Genomic DNA, 24,920 nt, shown 5'->3' on the forward strand with positions numbered 1-24,920 from the left:
GAAGAACACTTAGAACTTGAAGATAGAACTTGAGAGAGATCAATTAGATGAAGAAAATTTAAGAATGAAAGTGTTTGTAGGTGTTTTTGGTCGTTGGTGTATGGATTAGATATAAAGGATATGTAATTTTGTTTTCATGTAAATAAGTCATGAATGATTACTCATATTTTTGTAATTTTATGAGATATTTCATGCTAGTTGCCAAATGATGGTTCCCACATGTGTTAGATGACTCACATGGGCTGCTAAGAGCTGATCATTGAAGTGTATATACCAATAGTACATACATCTAAAAGCTGTGTATTGTACGAGTACAAATACGGGTGCATACGAGTAGATTTGTTGATGAAACTGAACGAGGATGTAATTGTAAGCATTTTTGTTAAGTAGAAGTATTTTGATAAGTGTCTTGAAGTCTTTCAAAAGTGTATGAATACATATTAAAACACTACATGTATATACATTTTAACTGAGTCGTTAAGTCATCGTTAGTCGTTACATGTAAATGTTGTTTTGAAACCTTTAGGTTAACGATCTTATTAAATGTTGTTAACCCAATGTTTATAATCTCAAATAAGATTTTAAATTATTATATTATCATGATATTATGATGTACAAATATCTCTTAATATGATCTATATACATTAAATGTCGTTACAACGATAATCGTTACATATATGTCTCGTTTCAAAATCATTAAATTAGTAGTCTTATTTTTACATATGTAGTTCATTGTTAATACACTTAATGATATATTTACTTATCATTTAACATAATTAACCAAGTGTATCAATATCTTAATATGATTCATATGTACCTAGTAAGACGTTATAACGATAATCGTTATATATATCGTTTTCGAGTTTCTTAATTTAATAGTCTCATTTTTATGTATATAACTCATTGTTAAAATACCTAATGAGATACATTGTGATGACCTGGAAATTTCTGACCAAATTTAAACTTAATCTTTGTATGATTAACATTTCCGACACGATAAGCAAAGTCTGTAATATTGAGTCACGACAGTTTTGGAACTATATTCATATAATCAATTATTCTTTGACTGTTCTCTATGATTCACGAACAATATATATATAACTTAATGTGCATATATATATATATATATATATATATATATATATATATATATATATATATATATATATATATATATATATATATATATATATATATATATATATATATATATATATATGATTTCAAGTTATTTAGTAAACGATAGTAACATTCGTTTGTTAATTCGATTGATATTTAGATAAGTGAATTAAAACGTTTAAAATAAACAAGTAAAACACTAATTTGCTACAGTATTTTCGAATTGCTACAGTACCCAAAATGCTACATTGTTTTCGAAAATCACTATTTGCTACAGTAAAAATTGACTTTGCTACATGAAAACACTATTTCAAAATAAAAAAAAATGTATATATGTATATGTATATACTACGAGACAATGATTTATAGAAGTAAATGACCAAAACACTCGAAAGTTTAAGATACACTTTGAGTGATATAATTTAGGGATAATTTAAGGCTATATTTTAACAAATGTACGAGTCACGAAAGGTAAAGTGCCAGTTTTCTTAGTGTACGAAAGGACGTTCGAAAAATCGGAACCGGGACATAAGTCGAGTAATGACGTACGACTTATCGGAACAAAAATTTCAAGTCAACTATGCACGTGAATTTAATATAATATATAATTAATTATATAAATTATATATTATATATTAATATAAAAATATGTCGACAAACGTTGAGACAAAAGTTTTGTGAGCTGGAAAAGGTGTAGTGACCCGAACTTTTCCATGTTTATATATATTAATTGAGATTGATGTTTACATGATTAAATGTTTCCAACATGTTAAGCAATCAAACTTATTAAGACTTGATTAATTGAAGTAGGTTTCATATAGACAATTGACCATCCAAGTTGACCGGTGATTCACGAACGTTAAAACTTGTAAAAAAACTATATGATGACATATATATGGTTATATATATAGTTAACATGATATTATGATAAGTAAACATATCATTAATTATATTAACAATGAACTACATATGTAAAAACAAGACTACTAACTTAATGATTTTGAAACGAGACATATATGTAACGTTTATCGTTGTAACGACATTTAATGTATATATATCATATTAAGAGATATTCGTACATCATAATATCATGATAATATAATAATTTAAAATCTCTTTTGTTATTATAAACATTGGGTTAACAACATTTAACAAGATCGTTAACCTAAAGGTTTCAAAACAACACTTACATGTAACGACTAACGATGACTTAACGAATCAGTTAAAATGTATATACATGTAGTGTTTTAATATGTATTTATACACTTTTGAAAGACTTCAATACACTTATCAAAATACTTCTACTTAACAAAAATGCTTACAATTACATTCTCGTTCAGTTTCATCAACAATTCTACTCGTATGCACCCGTATTCGTACTCGTACAATACACAGCTTTTAGATGTATGTACTATTGGTATATACACTCCAATGATCAGCTCTTAGCAGCCCATGTGAGTCACCTAACACATGTGGGAACCATCATTTGGCAACTAGCATGAAATATCTCATAAGATTACAAAAATATGAGTAATCATTCATGACTTATTTACATGAAAACAAAATTACATATCCTTTATATCTAATCCATACACCAACGACCAAAAACACCTACAAACACTTTCATTCTTCAATTTTCTTCATCTAATTGAACTCTCTCAAGTTCTATCTTCAAGTTCTAAGTGTTCTTCATAAATTCCAAAAGTTCTAGTTTCATAAAATCAAGAATACTTTCAAGTTTGCTAGCTCACTTCCAATCTTGTAAGGTGATCATCCAACCTCAAGAAATCTTTGTTTCTTACAGTAGGTTATCATTCTAATACAAGGTAATAATCATATTCAAACTTTGGTTCAATTTCTATAACTATAACAATCTTATTTCAAGTGATGATCTTACTTGAACTTGTTTTCGTGTCATGATTTTGCTTCAAGAACTTTGAGCCATCCAAGGATCCATTGAAGCTAGATCCATTTTTCTCTTTTCCAGTAGGTTCATCCAAGGAACTTAAGGTAGTAATGATGTTCATAACATCATTCGATTCATACATATAAAGCTATCTTATTCGAAGGTTTAAACTTGTAATCACTAGAACATAGTTTAGTTAATTCTAAACTTGTTCGCAAACAAAAGTTAATCCTTCTAACTTGACTTTTAAAATCAACTAAACACATGTTCTATATCTATATGATATGCTAACTTAATGATTTAAAACCTGGAAACACGAAAAACACCGTAAAACCGGATTTACGCCGTCGTAGTAACACCGCGGGCTGTTTTGGGTTAGTTAATTAAAAACTATGATAAACTTTGATTTAAAAGTTGTTATTCTGAGAAAATGATTTTTATTATGAACATGAAACTATATCCAAAAATTATGGTTAAACTCAAAGTGGAAGTATGTTTTCTAAAATGGTCATCTAGACGTCGTTCTTTCGACTGAAATGACTACCTTTACAAAAACGAATTGTAACTTATTTTTCTGACTAGAAACCTATATTTTTTTTGTTTAGATTCATAAAATAGAGTTCAATATGAAACCATAGCAATTTGATTCACTCAAAACGGATTTAAAATGAAGAAGTTATGGGTAAAACAAGATTGGATAATTTTTCTCATTTTAGCTACGTGAAAATTGGTAACAAATCTATTCCAACCATAACTTAATCAACTTGTATTATATATTATGTAATCTTGAGATACCATAGACACGTATACAATGTTTCGACCTATCATGTCGACACATCTATATATATTTCGGAACAACCATAGACACTCTATATGTGAATGTTGGAGTTAGCTATACAGGGTTGAGGTTGATTCCAAAATATATATAGTTTGAGTTGTGATCAATACTGAGATACGTATACACTGGGTCGTGGATTGATTCAAGATAATATTTATCGATTTATTTCTGTACATCTAACTGTGGACAACTAGTTGTAGGTTACTAACGAGGACAGCTGACTTAATAAACTTAAAACATCAAAATATATTAAAAGTGTTGTAAATATATTTTGAACATACTTTGATATATATGTATATATTGTTATAGGTTCGTGAATCAACCAGTGGCCAAGTCTTACTTCCCGACGAAGTAAAAATCTGTGAAAGTGAGTTATAGTCCCACTTTTAAAATCTAATATTTTTGGGATGAGAATACATGCAGGTTTTATAAATGATTTACAAAATAGACACAAGTACGTGAAACTACATTCTATGGTTGAATTATCGAAATCGAATATTCCCCTTTTTATTATGTCTGGTAATCTAAGAATTAAGGAACAGACACCCTAATTGACGCGAATCCTAAAGATAGATCTATTGGGCCTAACAAACCCCATCCAAAGTACCGGATGCTTTAGTACTTCGAAATTTATATCATATCCGAAGGGTGTCCCGGAATGATGGGGATATTCTTATATATGCATCTTGTTATTGTCGGTTACCAGGTGTTCACCATATGAATGATTTTTATCTCTATGTATGGGATGTGTATTGAAATATGAAATCTTGTGGTCTATTGTTACGATTTGATATATATAGGTTAAACCTATAACTCACCAACATTTTTGTTGACGTTTTAAGCATGTTTATTCTCAGGTGATTATTAAGAGCTTCCGCTGTCGCATACTTAAATAAGGACAAGATTTGGAGTCCATGCTTGTATGATATTGTGTAAAAACTGCATTCAAGAAACTTATTTTGTTGTAACATATTTGTATTGTAAACCATTATGTAATGGTCGTGTGTAAACAGGATATTTTAGATTATCATTATTTGATAATCTACGTAAAGCTTTTTAAACCTTTATTGATGAAATAAAGGTTATGGTTTGTTTAAAAATGAATGCAGTCTTTGAAAAACGTCTCATATAGAGGTCAAAACCTCGCAACGAAATCAATTAATATGGAACGTTTTTAATCAATAAGAACGGGACATTTCAGTTGGTATCAGAGCGTTGGTCTTAGAGAACCAGAAAATTTGCATTAGTGTGTCTTATCGAGTTTGTTAGGATGCATTAATGAGTCTGGACTTCGACCGTGTTTTCTTTAAAAATGATTGCTTAACATTTTTGTTGGAAACTATATATTTTTAACATATGAATATTATGTGATATATTAATCTCTTAACGTGTTTGATATTATGTGATAGATGTCTACCTCTAGAACAAGTCCCATTGACTCACCTAATAATAATGAAGAGTCAAATGTAAATTGGAATGATTTGTGGACTGATTCACAAGTTCCCGAAGAGGAACCGGAAGAAGAGTCGGAACCGGAAGAAGAATCGGAACCGGAAGAAGAATCGGAACCGGATGAAGAAATAGAACCGGTGGGGGAAATAATAAAACGGTTAAGTAAAAGAAAATCCTCAACCAACCGACCAAAGTTAATTATGGTCAATGGTGTTTCCGCCAAGGAAGCAAAATATTGGGAGGATTACCAATTCTCCGATGAATCGGATTCCGACGAGAATTCCGATGATGTTATAGAAATTACCCCAACTGAATTTAAAAAGGCAAGAGAAAATAATAAGGGAAAGGGCATAAAAATAGAGAAATCTAATTCCAACCCCGATGAACTTTATATGTATCGTCAACCCCCGAAGTCCTTAAGTTGTAACAATGACCCGGGAACCTCTAAACCACCAGGTTTTTCTAAACCAATGTGGACAACGACGGCTCGTATTAGGGGAACATCATATATCCCTAGAAACTTGGCAAAACGAACCAAAACCGAAGAAGAAGAAACGAGCGAGTCGGAATAAGATAGTTGTATTCGTGTGGTGTAATATATGGAATATAGTGTTCTTATGCTTTATGATATATGTAAAAATTGCTTGTATTAATAAGTATTTTTTTTATGAATCTAACTCTTGTCTATTTTACAGTTTAAAAACACAAAATGGATAGACAACCCAATATTTTAAGAGACCTACCCGGAGACATGATTGATGAAATCTTGTCTAGAGTCGGCCAGAATTCTTCGGCACAACTATTTAAGGCGAGATCAGTTTGTAAGACATTCGAAGAACGTTCCAAGAATGTCTTGGTTTATAAGAGACTTTCGTTTGAAAGATGGGGGATATCACATTGGGAAACCCATAAGTTACGATGTGTTTACTTTGACGCATATATTGCGGGGAACCCAAATGCTATTTTACGCAACGGGTTAAGAAATTATTTTGACTCAATATATCCGAATATTGGACTTCGTGATTTAGAAAAAGCGGCTAACATGCAACATAAAGAAGCATGTTATGCTTACGGATTAGTAATGTTCGCATCTCACCAAAGTGAGAACAAGAACATCGGGCTACAACTATTAAACAAAACGTTTCCACAAGTGACGGAGTCGGTAATTGGGGTAAGAAATGAGGTTTTTAGATTATTACGGGACTGTTGGACATTACGTAACCCTCGTCCCTTTGATGACGTTACAACACGCTGTCTTATCAACGGCCATAACGGTTATGTTGCACAAGACCAAGGATGGGAAGTAGTCCTAGTAAAACCAGAATGCATGACTTGTTTCTGGACGTATGAATTACGTGTCTTTATTGCCTTTGCTGAACGACTTGTGTACTAGCTAGAATTGTCTTCACAACTATCTTGTATCAAAGTTATTGTGTGCTATATTTCATGCTTTATGTAAAATAAGCGGTATTGTAAGTTTGTAAAATATTGTATAAAAGTTTGAACGCGAAATATTATTATAATCAGTTTTTCATATAGAATTGTAGTAGTTGAATTGTATATTAGCTACTAAGTATGAACTTAACGGGTAGGTACTACCCGAATTTAAACTTATAAAATGCTAATATGAAGAAAAAGCTTTTATAAATGAGTTCATATTATGCTACGAAATACTATTAACTACTCTTAATATTCTGTATGATTAACTTGTTCCATTTAACTATTTTGAAGGAAATGGCACCGACTACTCGACACACCGTGAATATGAATGAAGAGGAATTCCGTACTTTTCTAGCTTCAAACATAGCCGCAGTACAGGCTGCGCTACATACCAACAATAACCTTGGATCTAGCAGTACAGGAAATCGTGTAGGATGCACCTACAAAGAATTCACTGCCTGCAAACCTTTGGAATTTGATGGAACCGAAGGACCGATCGGATTGAAACGGTGGACCGAGAAGGTTGAATCGGTGTTTGCCATAAGTAAGTGTACTGAAGAGGACAAAGTGAAGTACGCTACGCATACCTTCACAGGTTCTGCGTTAACATGGTGGAATACCTATCTAGAGCAAGTGGGACAAGATGATGCGTACGCACTACCGTGGTCAGCATTCAAGCACTTGATGAACGAGAAGTACCGTCCCAGAACCGAGGTCAATAAGCTCAAGACAGAACTTAGAGGGTTACGAACCCAAGGATTTGATATTACCACGTACGAAAGACGATTCACGGAATTGTGCCTATTGTGTCCGGGAGCATTCGAAGATGAGGAAGAGAAGATCGACGCGTTTGTGAAAGGATTACCGGAAAGAATCCAAGAAGATATAAGTTCACACGAGCCCGCCTCCATACAACAGGCATGTAGAATGGCTCACAAACTAGTGAACCAGATTGAAGAAAGAATTAAAGAACAGACTGCTGAAGAGGCCAATGTGAAGCAAGTCAAAAGAAAGTGGGAGGAAAACGGTGATAAGAATCACCAATACAACAACAACAGCAATTACAACAATAATCGCAACAATTATCCCAACAATCGCAACATCAATCGCAACTACAACAAACGGCCCAACAATAACAACAACAACAACAACAGCAACTACAACAATCATCCCAACAACAATAATAACCGCAACAACAACAACAATCAGAAGCAGCTATGCCAAAGGTGTGAAAAGAATCACTCGGGGTTCTGCACCAAATTTTGCAACAAGTGTAAAAGAAATGGTCATAGCGCGGCGAAGTGTGAGGTCTACGGACCAGGGGTTAATAGAACGAAAGGAACAAATGGTGTCGGAACGAGTAATGGTGGAGCAAGTAGTGTCGGAGCAAGTTATGCCAATGTAGTTTGTTATAAATGTGGAAAACCAGGCCACATTATTAGAAATTGCCCGAACCAGGAGAACACGAATGGACAAGGCCGTGGAAGAGTTTTCAATATTAATGCGGTAGAGGCACAGGAAGACCCGGAGCTTGTTACGGGTACGTTTCTTATTGACAATAAATCTGCTTATGTTTTATTTGATTCGGGTGCGGATAGAAGCTATATGAGTAGAGATTTTTGTGCTAAATTAAGTTGTCCATTGACGCCTTTGGATAGTAAATTTTTACTCGAATTAGCAAATGGTAAATTAATTTCAGCAGATAATATCTGTCGGAATCGAGAAATTAAACTGGTTAGCGAAACATTTAAGATTGATTTGATACCAGTAGAGTTAGGGAGTTTTGATGTGATAATCGGTATGGACTGGTTGAAAGAAGTGAAAGCGGAGATCGTTTGTTACAAAAATGCAATTCGCATTATACGAGAAAAAGGAAAACCCTTAATGGTGTACGGAGAAAAGGGCAACACGAAGCTACATCTTATTAGTAATTTGAAGGCACAAAAACTAATAAGAAAAGGTTGCTATGCTGTTCTAGCACACGTCGAGAAAGTACAAACTGAAGAAAAGAGCATCAATGATGTTCCCATTGCAAAAGAATTTCCCGATGTATTTCCGAAAGAATTACCGGGATTACCCCCACATCGATCCGTTGAATTTCAAATAGATCTTGTACCAGGAGCTGCACCAATAGCTCGTGCTCCTTACAGACTCGCACCCAGCGAGATGAAAGAACTGCAAAGCCAATTACAAGAACTTTTAGAGCGTGGTTTCATTCGACCAAGCACATCACCGTGGGGAGCTCCTGTTTTGTTTGTCAAGAAGAAAGATGGTACATTCAGGTTGTGTATCGACTACCGAGAGTTGAACAAACTTACCATCAAGAACCGCTACCCACTACCGAGAATCGACGACTTATTTGATCAACTACAAGGCTCGTCTGTTTATTCAAAGATTGACTTACGTTCCGGGTATCATCAAATGCGGGTGAAAGAAGATGATATTCCAAAGACTGCTTTCAGAACACGTTACGGTCATTACGAGTTTATGGTCATGCCGTTTGGTTTAACTAATGCACCAGCTGTGTTCATGGACCTTATGAACCGAGTGTGTGGACCATACCTTGACAAGTTTGTCATTGTTTTCATTGATGACATACTTATTTACTCAAAGAATGACCAAGAACACGGTGAACATTTGAGAAAGGTGTTAGAAGTATTGAGGAAGGAAGAATTGTACGCTAAGTTTTCAAAGTGTGCATTTTGGTTGGAAGAAGTTCAATTCCTCGGTCACATAGTGAACAAAGAAGGTATTAAGGTGGATCCGGCAAAGATAGAAACTGTTGAAAAGTGGGAAACCCCGAAAACTCCGAAACACATACGCCAGTTTTTAGGACTAGCTGGTTACTACAGAAGGTTCATCCAAGACTTTTCCAGAATAGCAAAACCCTTGACTGCATTAACGCATAAAGGGAAGAAATTTGAATGGAATGATGAACAAGAGAAAGCGTTTCAGTTATTGAAGAAAAAGCTAACTACGGCACCTATATTGTCATTGCCTGAAGGGAATGATGATTTTGTGATTTATTGTGACGCATCAAAGCAAGGTCTCGGTTGTGTATTAATGCAACGAACGAAGGTGATTGCTTATGCGTCTAGACAATTGAAGATTCACGAACAAAATTATACGACGCATGATTTGGAATTAGGCGCGGTTGTTTTTGCATTAAAGACTTGGAGGCACTACTTATATGGGGTCAAAAGTATTATATATACCGACCACAAAAGTCTTCAACACATATTTAATCAGAAACAACTGAATATGAGGCAGCGTAGGTGGATTGAATTATTGAATGATTACGATTTTGAGATTCGTTACCACCCGGGGAAGGCAAATGTGGTAGCCGATGCCTTGAGCAGGAAGGATAGAGAACCCATTCGAGTAAAATCTATGAATATAATGATTCATAATAACATTACTACTCAAATAAAGGAGGCGCAACAAGGAGTTTTAAAAGAGGGAAATTTAAAGGATGAAATACCCAAAGGATCGGAGAAGCATCTTAATATTCGGGAAGACGGAACCCGGTATAGGGCTGAAAGGATTTGGGTACCAAAATTTGGAGATATGAGAGAAATGGTACTTAGAGAAGCTCATAAAACCAGATACTCAATACATCCTGGAACGGGGAAGATGTACAAGGATCTCAAGAAACATTTTTGGTGGCCGGGTATGAAAGCCGATGTTGCTAAATACGTAGGAGAATGTTTGACGTGTTCTAAGGTCAAAGCTGAGCATCAGAAACCATCAGGTCTACTTCAACAACCCGAAATCCCGGAATGGAAATGGGAAAACATTACCATGGATTTCATCACTAAATTGCCAAGGACTGCAAGTGGTTTTGATACTATTTGGGTAATAGTTGATCGTCTCACCAAATCAGCACACTTCCTACCAATAAGAGAAGATGACAAGATGGAGAAGTTAGCACGACTGTATTTGAAGGAAGTCGTCTCCAGACATGGAATACCAATCTCTATTATCTCTGATAGGGATGGCAGATTTATTTCAAGATTCTGGCAGACATTACAGCAAGCATTAGGAACTCGTCTAGACATGAGTACTGCCTATCATCCACAAACTGATGGGCAGAGCGAAAGGACGATACAAACGCTTGAAGACATGCTACGAGCATGTGTTATTGATTTCGGAAACAGTTGGGATCGACATCTACCGTTAGCAGAATTTTCCTACAACAACAGCTACCATTCAAGCATTGAGATGGCGCCGTTTGAAGCACTTTATGGTAGAAAGTGCAGGTCTCCGATTTGTTGGAGTGAGGTGGGGGATAGACAGATTACGGGTCCAGAGATTATACAAGAAACTACCGAGAAGATCATCCAAATTCAACAACGGTTGAAAACCGCCCAAAGTCGACAAAAGAGCTACGCTGACATTAAAAGAAAAGATATAGAATTTGAAATTGGAGAGATGGTCATGCTTAAAGTTTCACCTTGGAAAGGCGTTGTTCGATTTGGTAAACGAGGGAAATTAAATCCAAGGTATATTGGACCATTCAAGATTATTGATCGTGTCGGACCAGTAGCTTACCGACTTGAGTTACCTCAACAACTCGCGGCTGTACATAACACTTTCCACGTCTCGAATTTGAAGAAATGTTTTGCTAAAGAAGATCTCACTATTCCGTTAGATGAAATCCAAATCAACGAAAAACTCCAATTCATCGAAGAACCCGTCGAAATAATGGATCGTGAGGTTAAAAGACTTAAGCAAAACAAGATACCAATTGTTAAGGTTCGATGGAATGCTCGTAGAGGACCCGAGTTCACCTGGGAGCGTGAAGATCAGATGAAGAAGAAATACCCGCATCTATTTCCAGAAGATTCGTCAACACCTTCAACAGCTTAAAATTTCGGGACGAAATTTATTTAACGGGTAGGTACTGTAGTGACCCGAACTTTTCCATGTTTATATATATTAATTGAGATTGATGTTTACATGATTAAATGTTTCCAACATGTTAAGCAATCAAACTTATTAAGACTTGATTAATTGAAGTAGGTTTCATATAGACAATTGACCATCCAAGTTGACCGGTGATTCACGAACGTTAAAACTTGTAAAAAAACTATATGATGACATATATATGGTTATATATATAGTTAACATGATATTATGATAAGTAAACATATCATTAATTATATTAACAATGAACTACATATGTAAAAACAAGACTACTAACTTAATGATTTTGAAACGAGACATATATGTAACGTTTATCGTTGTAACGACATTTAATGTATATATATCATATTAAGAGATATTCGTACATCATAATATCATGATAATATAATAATTTAAAATCTCTTTTGTTATTATAAACATTGGGTTAACAACATTTAACAAGATCGTTAACCTAAAGGTTTCAAAACAACACTTACATGTAACGACTAACGATGACTTAACGACTCAGTTAAAATGTATATACATGTAGTGTTTTAATATGTATTTATACACTTTTGAAAGACTTCAATACACTTATCAAAATACTTCTACTTAACAAAAATGCTTACAATTACATTCTCGTTCAGTTTCATCAACAATTCTACTCGTATGCACCCGTATTCGTACTCGTACAATACACAGCTTTTAGATGTATGTACTATTGGTATATACACTCCAATGATCAGCTCTTAGCAGCCCATGTGAGTCACCTAACACATGTGGGAACCATCATTTGGCAACTAGCATGAAATATCTCATAAGATTACAAAAATATGAGTAATCATTCATGACTTATTTACATGAAAACAAAATTACATATCCTTTATATCTAATCCATACACCAACGACCAAAAACACCTACAAACACTTTCATTCTTCAATTTTCTTCATCTAATTGAACTCTCTCAAGTTCTATCTTCAAGTTCTAAGTGTTCTTCATAAATTCCAAAAGTTCTAGTTTCATAAAATCAAGAATACTTTCAAGTTTGCTAGCTCACTTCCAATCTTGTAAGGTGATCATCCAACCTCAAGAAATCTTTGTTTCTTACAGTAGGTTATCATTCTAATACAAGGTAATAATCATATTCAAACTTTGGTTCAATTTCTATAACTATAACAATCTTATTTCAAGTGATGATCTTACTTGAACTTGTTTTCGTGTCATGATTTTGCTTCAAGAACTTTGAGCCATCCAAGGATCCATTGAAGCTAGATCCATTTTTCTCTTTTCCAGTAGGTTCATCCAAGGAACTTAAGGTAGTAATGATGTTCATAACATCATTCGATTCATACATATAAAGCTATCTTATTCGAAGGTTTAAACTTGTAATCACTAGAACATAGTTTAGTTAATTCTAAACTTGTTCGCAAACAAAAGTTAATCCTTCTAACTTGACTTTTAAAATCAACTAAACACATGTTCTATATCTATATGATATGCTAACTTAATGATTTAAAACCTGGAAACACGAAAAACACCGTAAAACCGGATTTACGCCGTCGTAGTAACACCGCGGGCTGTTTTGGGTTAGTTAATTAAAAACTATGATAAACTTTGATTTAAAAGTTGTTATTCTGAGAAAATGATTTTTATTATGAACATGAAACTATATCCAAAAATTATGGTTAAACTCAAAGTGGAAGTATGTTTTCTAAAATGGTCATCTAGACGTCGTTCTTTCGACTGAAATGACTACCTTTACAAAAACGACTTGTAACTTATTTTTCCGACTAGAAACCTATATTTTTTTTGTTTAGATTCATAAAATAGAGTTCAATATGAAACCATAGCAATTTGATTCACTCAAAACGGATTTAAAATGAAGAAGTTATGGGTAAAACAAGATTGGATAATTTTTCTCATTTTAGCTACGTGAAAATTGGTAACAAATCTATTCCAACCATAACTTAATCAACTTGTATTATATATTATGTAATCTTGAGATACCATAGACACGTATACAATGTTTCGACCTATCATGTCGACACATCTATATATATTTCGGAACAACCATAGACACTCTATATGTGAATGTTGGAGTTAGCTATACAGGGTTGAGGTTGATTCCAAAATATATATAGTTTGAGTTGTGATCAATACTGAGATACGTATACACTGGGTCGTGGATTGATTCAAGATAATATTTATCGATTTATTTCTGTACATCTAACTGTGGACAACTAGTTGTAGGTTACTAACGAGGACAGCTGACTTAATAAACTTAAAACATCAAAATATATTAAAAGTGTTGTAAATATATTTTGAACATACTTTGATATATATGTATATATTGTTATAGGTTCGTGAATCAACCAGTGGCCAAGTCTTACTTCCCGACGAAGTAAAAATCTGTGAAAGTGAGTTATAGTCCCACTTTTAAAATCTAATATTTTTGGGATGAGAATACATGCAGGTTTTATAAATGATTTACAAAATAGACACAAGTACGTGAAACTACATTCTATGGTTGAATTATCGAAATCGAATATGCCCCTTTTTATTATGTCTGGTAATCTAAGAATTAAGGAACAGACACCCTAATTGACGCGAATCCTAAAGATAGATCTATTGGGCCTAACAAACCCCATCCAAAGTACCGGATGCTTTAGTACTTCGAAATTTATATCATATCCGAAGGGTGTCCCGGAATGATGGGGATATTCTTATATATGCATCTTGTTATTGTCGGTTACCAGGTGTTCACCATATGAATGATTTTTATCTCTATGTATGGGATGTGTATTGAAATATGAAATCTTGTGGTCTATTGTTACGATTTGATATATATAGGTTAAACCTATAACTCACCAACATTTTTGTTGACGTTTTAAGCATGTTTATTCTCAGGTGATTATTAAGAGCTTCCGCTGTCGCATACTTAAATAAGGACAAGATTTGGAGTCCATGCTTGTATGATATTGTGTAAAAACTGCATTCAAGAAACTTATTTTGTTGTAACATATTTGTATTGTAAACCATTATGTAATGGTCGTGTGTAAACAGGATATTTTAGATTATCATTATTTGATAATCTACGTAAAGCTTTTTAAACCTTTATTGATGAAATAAAGGTTATGGTTTGTTTAAAAATGAATGCAGTCTTTGAAAAACGTCTCATATAGAGGTCAAAACCTCGCAACGAAATCAATTAATATGGAACGTTTTTAATCAATAAGAACGGGACATTTCAAAAGGACCCCATGCGATCGCATGGGAATCCTTCTACCCAGCCATGCAATCGCATGGCAGTGGGAACTAGGCCAGGTCTATAAAGCTCGCAATTTTGTTCAGATTTATTTACTTTTTCTCTTCTCAAATCTCTCTGTCTCTCAAATATATATATATATATATATATATATATATATATATATATATATATATATATATATATATATATATATATATATATATATATATATTATTAAGATTAATATTATTATTATTAATCTTATTATTATTATTAGTAATATTATTAGTATTATACATAAAATACTACGACGAGGTTATGTCCAAACGATTTCAAAACGAGTTTACGAGCAAGCTAGAGTTAAGGATATTATGGGTTATTGCCAAGGAGGTTATGGGTAATGTTCGGGGGTATATTTGTGAATCAAACCTAGTGTTTATTATCTCCGTTACGTCTACGTACTTTTCTACAATATTGAATATCAATATTGATACGTTGAGATCTACGGTTATTCGATACTCTGAGTTTCGATCACATTACGATGAACGACTTTATATGCTGATAAGGTGAGTTTCATTTGCTCCCTTTTTACTCATTACGTTTTTGGGCTGAGAATACATGCAAATGCTTTATTAACTGTTTTACAATATTTATATGCGTGAGTTTCATTTGCTCCCTTTTTACTCATTACGTTTTTGGGCTGAGAATACATGCAAATGCTTTATTAACTGTTTTATAATATTTATATGCGTGAGTTTCATTTGCTCCCTTTTTAATTGCTTTTGCAATCTATATTTTTTGGCTGAGAATACATGCACTTTATTTTAAACGCAATGGATACAAGTACATACTAAATTCTACACCGAGTTTGAACCGAAAATCCCTTAGCTTTGGTAACTAGTAACTGCCGGTTATAAGAACTGGTGGGCGCGAGTAGTTATATATGGATCCATAGGGCTTGATATCCCCGTCCGAGCTAGAGCACTAGCCTTTTAACGGACGTATGCTATTTGAGAAGCGTACACGTTGGTTTGTGTGTATTATTAAGATGATTATACAAAGGGAATAAATTATATATACGTTAAGTTTAGTTACCAGGGTGCTCAATTTCGTAGAATATTTTGATAAACGTTTCTGGATGGAACAACTGAAATCTTGTGATCCACTTTTATATACAGATTATACGAAACATTAAAACTATGAACTCACCAACCTTTGTGTTGACACTTGTTAGCATGTTTATTCTCAGGTTTCCTAGAAGTCTTCCGCTGTTTGCTTAGATGTTAGACAAGCTATGTGCATGGAGTCTTACATGACATATTTTTCAAGGAAACGTTGCATTCACCAAATCATCACCATGTATCTTATTTTGACTGCATTGTCAACAGATGTACTGTTGTAAACTATTATTTTTGGTGATTGTCTATATGTAAAAATCATCAGATGTCGAAAACCTTTGATTTAAATATTCATTTATGGTGTGCCTTTTCAAAAGAATGCAATGTTTACAAAACGTATCATATAGAGGTCAAATACCTCGCAATGAAATCAATGAATGACGTGTTCGTCCATATGGATTTGGAGCGATCGTCACATACATACTTATAATAAAATCATGTTAACTATATATATAACCATATATATGTCATCGTATAGTTTTTACAAGTTTTAACGTTCGTGAATCACCGGTCAACTTGGGTGGTCATTTGTCTATATGAAACCTATTCCAATTAATCAAGTCTTAATAAGTTTGATTGCTTAACATATTGAAAACACTTAATCATGTAAATATCAATTTCATTTAATATATATAAACATGGAAAAGTTCGGGTCACTACACACACCACCTCCCGTTAGTGGAACTAGTTGAAGAAGAACGATACAAGTTGAGGTCGACCCTGACAAGGTGGCTGAAAAACAAATTGTTAATCTCGGGGGAGATCCGAGTCCGACTAGTTTCACCGAGTATGTTAATTGGTAATGATGTGCTACGACGTCTTATGAGGAGAGAATAAGCAAAGAAAGCGGATAGATGTTCCGCTTCGTCTGACGCGATAACTTCGTCTCGGGGTACAAACTCTTCAAGAACGAAAGAGTTTGTTGAAAAATTAAACAATTTTAAATATATTGATTTGGATAAAAGGAGTAAGGGTATTGTTTTTTTGGTGTAAATTGTGACATGTGTAAGTGATTATATGTGACTATGTGCACCTTGTGTTACCTTCATGGTGTTTTTCTGACGGAGGTGTGTTAGATCCTAATGTTGATATATATATATATATATATATATATATATATATATATATATATATATATATATATATATATATATATATATATATATATATATATATATATATATATATATAGTGGAGGGATTCACTGAGAACACTTGTACTGTGAGAACCTGAGAACTCATATTCGAACAAAAAATTGACGCGGCCGAACAATTTTGTGGTTAGTCGAACGAAAAGATAAGATGCATGAAAATCACTTGTTCTACAATTCTGTTTGGTTCTATAAAATTTGGTTCGGTTCTACAAAATTGTAGAACGGAAATTGGTTCGAATTAGGGCATTTTTTCATGGTCGAGCAATTTTTGAGCTGGTGAAAATGTAGAACACATAAGGTAGAACAGAAAAATGTAGAACATGTTCGAATTTTTAAATTTTTTTCAAATTGGACCTGATTTCTTCTAATTATAATTTTTTAGAACATAAATAAGTTCAAATTTCTCCAAATTAGTTCGAATTTCAGCATTTTTGTTCGAGTTTCACATGTTCTACATCAAAATCAACTTTTTTTTATTTAGCCCGATTTAGAGTTTAGGGTTTGGGGTTTGGGGTTTAGGGTAAACCCAAAACCCCAAACCCTAAACTCTAAACCGTCCGTGTAAAAACTCATTCTAAACTCTAAATCTAAACCCTAAACCCTAAAATCTAAACCCTAACTTAATTTGATGAAAATTGGTGTAGAACAGTCCTGTTCTACATAAAATGTAGAACCAAGCAAACAAATGCATCTAAAGACAAAAAATAAAAATTGTTCGACTAGAACAATTTTTGTTCGGCCTCGTCCCACTTTTTGCTCGACTACCTTAGTTCTCATTCTCAAAATGGTTCTCATTTGATCCCTCTACTATATATATATATATATATATATATATATATATATATATATATATATATATATATATACACACACACTTCGCGACTTCTGTTAGGTTTTAAGTTCAACTTAAATTATTTATTTAATCTTAGTTATTTACTTGTTTCAAGCTATAACAATCATGTACTCTCAGTAATCTTTTTCTGTTTTCTAGCTCCTCCCTAAATTTTTTCATGAATAATATTTCTGCCGTTACATAAAAAATCGTATACTAATATACTCCCTCCGTCTTAGAAAAATTGTTATATTTTAAACCTTTTGAGTCTTTTTTCTTCAATTTTGACTTTAAATATCTTTCTTTGTGTTATATAATATTGAATGAAAGTTATATCAAATGAAAACACATTTGGAAACGAATTTATTCATATAAGTTTCATCAAATATTCTATAGCATACAACAACAAATTACTAAAGTCAAAACTTAATAAATTAACTTTGAAATGTCTAACAGGACAACTATTTTAAAACGGATAGAGTACATTTTTACATAAACTTCGATTTTTAAATAGCTTTTCAGTTAAGTTTAAAACCTGGAACTCCATCCAATCCACTTAGTGCAACACAATGAAATAGAATGTAAATTAAAATTAAAATTATTATTTAAAGTCTAATACAATAAAAACTAGTCAAATTATAATATTAATATTAATAATAATAATACGTTTTAATTATGTACGGAGTAACTAATTAGGAGTCTTGCTTTTTTTTTTTTTTTTTTTTTTAATTTTTACAAAAAAAAAAAAAATAGAGTACTAGTAGTATTAGTTAGGAGTCTTCAAATATGGTAACTAAATCTATCTAGATTTAGAAGATTTATTTCCGTTAAAATCTAACGGAATTGATCGTTAAAATCCCTAAACTTTTCCCACAAGTAACACACGCGCCTACTCTCGATTGTATTTATATTTATTCATATCTATATACTACGTATATATAAGATCATTAAGGTAAGTAATTACACATATACAACTTTTTCCAAACACTTGTTACAATTTCGCATTATTACAGAGTATTATTTTTATAATTAGTAAACAAAAGTATACCGGCCGTGTTCGTTCATCTTCCTTCTTGGACTGACTGAGAAAATTTCCTTAATTTCTACCACGCACGGAAGCAGCTTTTGATCGTGACATCAATCGACTGCACCGCCACCATGGATTCACCACCCATTCGGATCGATGCTCAACAACAACACCTCTTCACCTCCTTTCCAGATCTGTCAATCCATTGTCGCCAGGTATATATCTAGCGTTTTGTTTTGGTTGTTAAATAAATCCTAATTTTCTAGAGTTCTTTTTTTTTAATTTAATTAGAGCAATAATAATAATAATAATAATAATAATAATAATTGATTTAGGAATTTGATTTTGCACAGGAGGATGAGAAGAAAAAAGATGTGGTTTGTTGGTCTGAAGGGATTCAAAACCAGAATAATCAGAAATTAGGAGAAGAGGATGAATTAATTTGTGCAATATGTTTGAATAAGATTGCAGCTTTAGAAGATACAGCACTAGTAAAAGGTTGCGAGCATGCCTACTGTGTGATCTGCATCCTCCAGTGGGCCACATGTAAGAAGGAGCCTACATGTCCTCAATGCACGCGCCCATTCGAATACCTTTACATCAGCCGTTCTCTTGATGGCACCGTTCATGACTACTTGTTTGAGGAGAGTGTTTGCCTTCTTCTAAGAGCTCCATGGATTCTTTCTTTTAATCTTGTGGAAGACGATTTTTATCCGTATGAATATGAAGAAGAAGAGGAAGATGAAGATGAAGTTTATATTCGAAGATGGAAACAAGAGGTGGCTCAACAACCTCGTTTCCGAGACTCGGCTGATCATGCTGGTCCGTCTTCTCGTGAGCCGAAAAAGAAAGAATCTGCTGCTGCGCGTGACATGGTTGCTGCAATGGATGATCGTCGAGCCAAGCGGGCACTCAAACGTGAAGCCGCCGATAAAGCCGCTGCTGCAAAACATCTGCGGCATTTGGTTAGGCTGGGTCGCAAGCCTTCCTCTGTACGGTGTTCTTCAAGTTTGTGAAATAAAAATGGTTTTAGTTCTAGATGGGTTTTATCTTAGTTGTTGGTCGTGGTTAGTTTTTCGCAAGTTTTTTAGCTAGTGTTGCCATTATGTGGAGTAGCGTGTGTTCATTTGGATGGCGAGTAGAATCTTACTTAGATTGTTAATTAGATTGTAGCCTTGTTTGTTCTACTTGAATTTCGAAGTCAGTAGAGTTGTGTAATCGAGTTTGTTGATCGAAGTTATCATTTAGGTTCGTTCTAATGGAGTACTAATTTCTTCCAGTTTCTTGTTACTTGTTAGTTATATTTTTATTTATAAAATTATTGCCTTTAAAAGATTTAGTAAACAAGGATATCGCTGTTCTTCCAACTCTATCATTCTGAATTTGAAGAACACCAATATGAATTACTGATGGATGAAGAAGCTTTAGCAACCCTGAAGTCATTATGGATCATAGCCAAGGTTGTAAAAGTCGTGAGTCGGGGACGCATCAGTCGAGATCTAAAAAGGACGCGTCGGCCGAGTCGGGGGACGCGTCGGGGACGCATCGGTCGTTGACCAACGTTGACTTTATTAATAATTTCTTAAATATATATTTATATATATGTAAAATAGTTGATTATGTACCATAAATTTCTTAAATAAGAACTTGAATTGAAAAATAATCAAACTTCAAACTCAATTAATGTTATCGAGTACATAATCAGTAAGGACACAGAGAAAAGAGCGGCCCAAAATATGAAAACAAACCCTAATTTTAAAATATATCAGATCTTGACGATAATTTGACTGACTTTGACCGTTTTTGACCGTCTTTGACAGACTTTGACCGAAATTTTAGCTCTGACCGTCTTTTGAGTCGTTTTCAGAAAAAACGGGACGGAGAACCCAAAATAACGACGCATCGGCCGACGCGTCGGACGACTTTTACAACACTGATCATAGCTCAAGGCTCGGGCACACCATTGTTAAGCCGGCCCGTTATCTGGATTAATCGGTTAATTGTTGGGCTTATTTAGTCCTGGCAATCGGGTCGGGTCGGGTCGGGTCGGGTCGGGTTGGGTTTGGGTCGGGTCGAAATAGGTTTGGGTTTGAACGAGTCCGGGTCTAAACGGGTCAGAAATTTTGACCGGGTCCAACGGGTCGGGTCAAGAGCGGGTCGGGTTGGGTCGAGACCCATTTTCCCCCGGGTTGGGTCGGGTCAAGACCCTTTTTCTTAAATTTTTTTTTATGTTTCTGATTTCCGTTTTCATTTTCAGACTCGCGTTCCGAAATGAAGTTTTCGGATTCGCAATGCGGGAAAAAAAAAAATTTAAAAATTTTTTTTTTCAAAAAAAAAAAATTTAATTTTTTCCGAAAAAATTTTGAAATTTTTTTCGTAAAAAAAAAAATTTGAAATTTTTTTTTATGTTTCCGATTTCCGTTTTCATTTTCAGACTCGCGTTCCCAATTGAAGTTTTCGGTTTCGCAATGCGAAAAAAAATTTTAAAAAATCCGAAAAAAAATTTTGAAATTTTTTTTCGAAAAAAAAAATTTTGAATTTTTTTTTCCAATCACATGTGATTTTCACGCCACATGTCGCGCTCTCATTGATTCCTTGGATCTCAACTTAATTTATGGATTCAAATGAGTATTTTTTTTAGAAAGCGAGCGTTGAAAACATTCGACGAAAACGCCATGCAAAAACCGCGCTGAAAACGCGCGTCGAAAAACACCTGCGAAAAACGCGCTGCGAAAAACTCGCGTCGAAAACGCCTGCGAAAACGCGCTGCCTGCAAAAACTTCGCCGAAAACGCGAGCTGAAAACCGCCTTCGGAAAACGCGCTACGAATAACTAGCGCCAAAAACGGGCAATGAAAACGCGCGCTGAAATCTTGTGGTGAAAACGGCCATAAAAAACGTAAGACCCATTAGACCCGAACATAGGACCCGTTGGACCCGTCACTTTTTCCTTGTGATATAAGTAGTTCAATTTTGGACCCACAAGATATCTTATCCTTTATAAATTGAGACCCTATTGGACCCTAATATTAAGACCCAATAAATTCATTTTTTAGACTATGGATTTGATTTGCATAGGCTTATTGGATATCCAGAAATCACAAGGATGACCCAGTTCTAGCAGTTATTATTTCAGTTATTGCATAGTCAAATAAGAGAGAGTGGTAGAAGAATTATGTGTGTGCAATGACCCCACGTTCACGACATACAAGTTCTACGTGCAATGATTTCCTTTTCAATACTTTACTTTCTACAGCATTCCTACAGACCAACGAATATCTCTCGCTTCTTTCCACTTCCGTAAATTATACGTAGGATCAATTTTATTTCCATCACTACAAGAAAAATAAAACATCTCGCCGCAAAAAAGTCCCTAAAAGACAAAAAATTTCATTTCTTTGACTACTTTTCAGGTCCAAGTGGGGTCTATGTATTTTTTGCGGCGATGGATCTTACAAATCGCTGCAAAAAAAGGGTCTCACGTTTAATACATTATTTTTTCCCTTTTCTTTTTTCTCAGAAATGGTCAAACGTTGAATTTTTTTTTTTTGCGGCGACATGTATCGCCGCTAATAATCGTGGTTTTTCCCTCCCAAAAAAATACCGCCAAAAGGAATATCGCCGCAAAAAACTCGCCGCAAAAAAAAATAAAAAAATAAGCGTATTTTCGTATTATTTGTATCGTATTTTATTTTCGTTATTAGGTAACATCAATGTTGTATGTTCGGTTTGAACCAAATTGTTATGTTATTGTCATTTTTTTTCAATTACTATAATTAAATCGCATTTTAAGTAGATGAATTGAATAATGCACCGAATTAAAGATTATAATGGCTTAATTAGTGTAGTATAACACTGTAGTATAACAGAAGCACACATGTAATGTAACGACTTAATTAGTAAATGAATCGAATATTATACAAATGTCAATAGGTACCGTACTTAACGGGCGTCGCCCTAGAAGACCACTAAAACACATAATTAATAAAGTGAAACTAGAAACTTAATGTGATGACCCGGAAAATTTCGACTAATTTAAACCAATTCTCTATACGATTTATTATTTTGGCACGTTAAACAAAGTCTGTTAGATTGAGTCTCAAAATTTTAGAACTGTTCATATATACAATTACCTTTGACTACTCTCGACGATTCATGAACAATTATATGTATGTATATATGTATATGTACAAGTAAAAACGACTTTCCTACAGTAAAACACTATTTGCTACAGTGAAATCGTACTTTGCTACAGTGCTACAGTAAAATTGACTTTGCTACAGTGAATTGCTACAGTAAAATTGACTTTGCTACAGTGAATTGCTACAGTAGCACTATTTGATGTCGACGAACTAGAAACAAAACGCCATGCGATCGCATGGCAAAAACACTGAAAACTCATACGATCGCATGAGCTACAGTAAATGAAAAAGTATTATAAATACGCCAGTTTGTTCGACGAGTTACTCACCCCAATTTCTTTTCTTCCTTCTGTAAACGATAAGATATTTATAATTTTAATATTATAATTTAAGTTTAATAATAATAAGGTATTTACGAGGGTATTTTAATTCGGGTTTCAAACCGTTTCAAGCTAAGGTAATATTGGGTATTGTTCGGGGTATTGTTCTAGAATCCAAGGCCAACCATACAGTCGGCTACCATCATTACGTCTACGCTATTTCCCTACAATATTGAATCACAATATTGAACTGTGAGTTATAGTCTCCCTTTTTAAATACTTTAAATATTTTTGGGCTGAGAATACATGCAATTTATTTTAAACGCGATAAGACACAAGTACATACTAAATTCTACACTGAGTTAAACCAAAAATCCCTTAGCTTTGGTAACTAGTAGCTGCCAGTACATAGGATATGGATTGGTGGGCGCGAATAATTGTATATGGATCCATAGGGCTTGACATCCCCGTCCGAGCTAGAGCGCTAGCCTTTTAACGGACGTATGTTATTTGAGTTTAAGACACGTTGGTTTGCGTGTATTAAAACGAATGGGGTAATTATCACTATAGCGTTAAGTTTAGTTGCCAGGGTGCTCTGTTACGTAGAATCTATTAACTTTTGATGAAATCTTGTGGTCTATCTTTATATATGTTTATGACTCGAGCAATTAAACCTATAACTCACCAACATTCGTGTTGACTTTTTAGCATGTTTTATTCTCAGGTTCTTAGAATGCTTCCGCTGTGATGTGCTTGTTGCCTGCATGGAGTCTCTCATGCTTTGTACAAAGTTTATTGCATTCAAAATAAAACTGCGTTGTGTAATAAATAATTGGACTGTGATGTCAACCTGTAAATTAAAGACTTATGTATTTCGGGGTTTTGCTTATACCTAAGCACTTGCCCACATGTTTATAACTTTCTATGTTTAGAAAGTTACTTATTTTAATGAATGCAATATTTTATCAAAACGTATCATATAGAGGTCAAAACCTCACTGTGGAATCAATGATTAACGTGCCGCGTCAATAGCGATTTTGACGGGTCGTTACACTTAAACTAGAAACTTAAAACTAGACACTTAAAACTAGAAACTTAAACTAACGAGGTACATTTCATCCATCTTAAAGAAAACACAACAAATTACTTCGAACTAACGAGGTTACATGTAACACCCTAATAATTATTGTACAGACGTGTAATTATAGTACATAAAGCGTCGGAATAATTCTGGATTTAAACAGAAGTCAGATTCTGTTCAGGCCTAGGTGCGCTCGGCGCACACTTAAGGGTGCGCGTGGCGCACTCCTACTGTAGCCGAATTCTGCCTTTTTAATTAGATATTTTGGAAGGACATTGTG

At 34.0% G+C, this 24,920-nt stretch overlaps 1 protein-coding gene across 1 annotated transcript; it reads left to right on the forward strand.

Annotated features, from left to right (window-relative positions):
• The first annotated feature begins 19,100 nt into the window (after positions 1 to 19,100).
• On the forward strand, positions 19,101 to 20,377 carry LOC139864789 (uncharacterized). The gene is made up of 2 exons (XM_071853361.1): positions 19,101 to 19,313; positions 19,452 to 20,377. Exons 1-2 carry the CDS (start codon positions 19,230 to 19,232, stop codon positions 20,112 to 20,114), a joined length of 747 nt encoding a protein of 248 aa, XP_071709462.1. The 5' UTR covers positions 19,101 to 19,229; the 3' UTR covers positions 20,115 to 20,377.
• Positions 20,378 to 24,920: the final 4,543 nt, after the last annotated feature.

Source organism: Rutidosis leptorrhynchoides, chromosome 8, assembly GCF_046630445.1.
Source record: "Rutidosis leptorrhynchoides isolate AG116_Rl617_1_P2 chromosome 8, CSIRO_AGI_Rlap_v1, whole genome shotgun sequence".
Classification (NCBI taxonomy): domain Eukaryota; kingdom Viridiplantae; phylum Streptophyta; class Magnoliopsida; order Asterales; family Asteraceae; genus Rutidosis; species Rutidosis leptorrhynchoides.

Excerpts from the sequence above, each read along its gene's own strand:
- LOC139864789 (XM_071853361.1), top strand. The coding sequence starts at position 19,230 with ATGGATTCACCACCCATTCGGATCGATGCTCAACAACAACACCTCTTC. Across the intron at positions 19,314-19,451 it reads TGTCAATCCATTGTCGCCAG|GAGGATGAGAAGAAAAAAGA; the intron begins GTATATATCTAG and ends GATTTTGCACAG.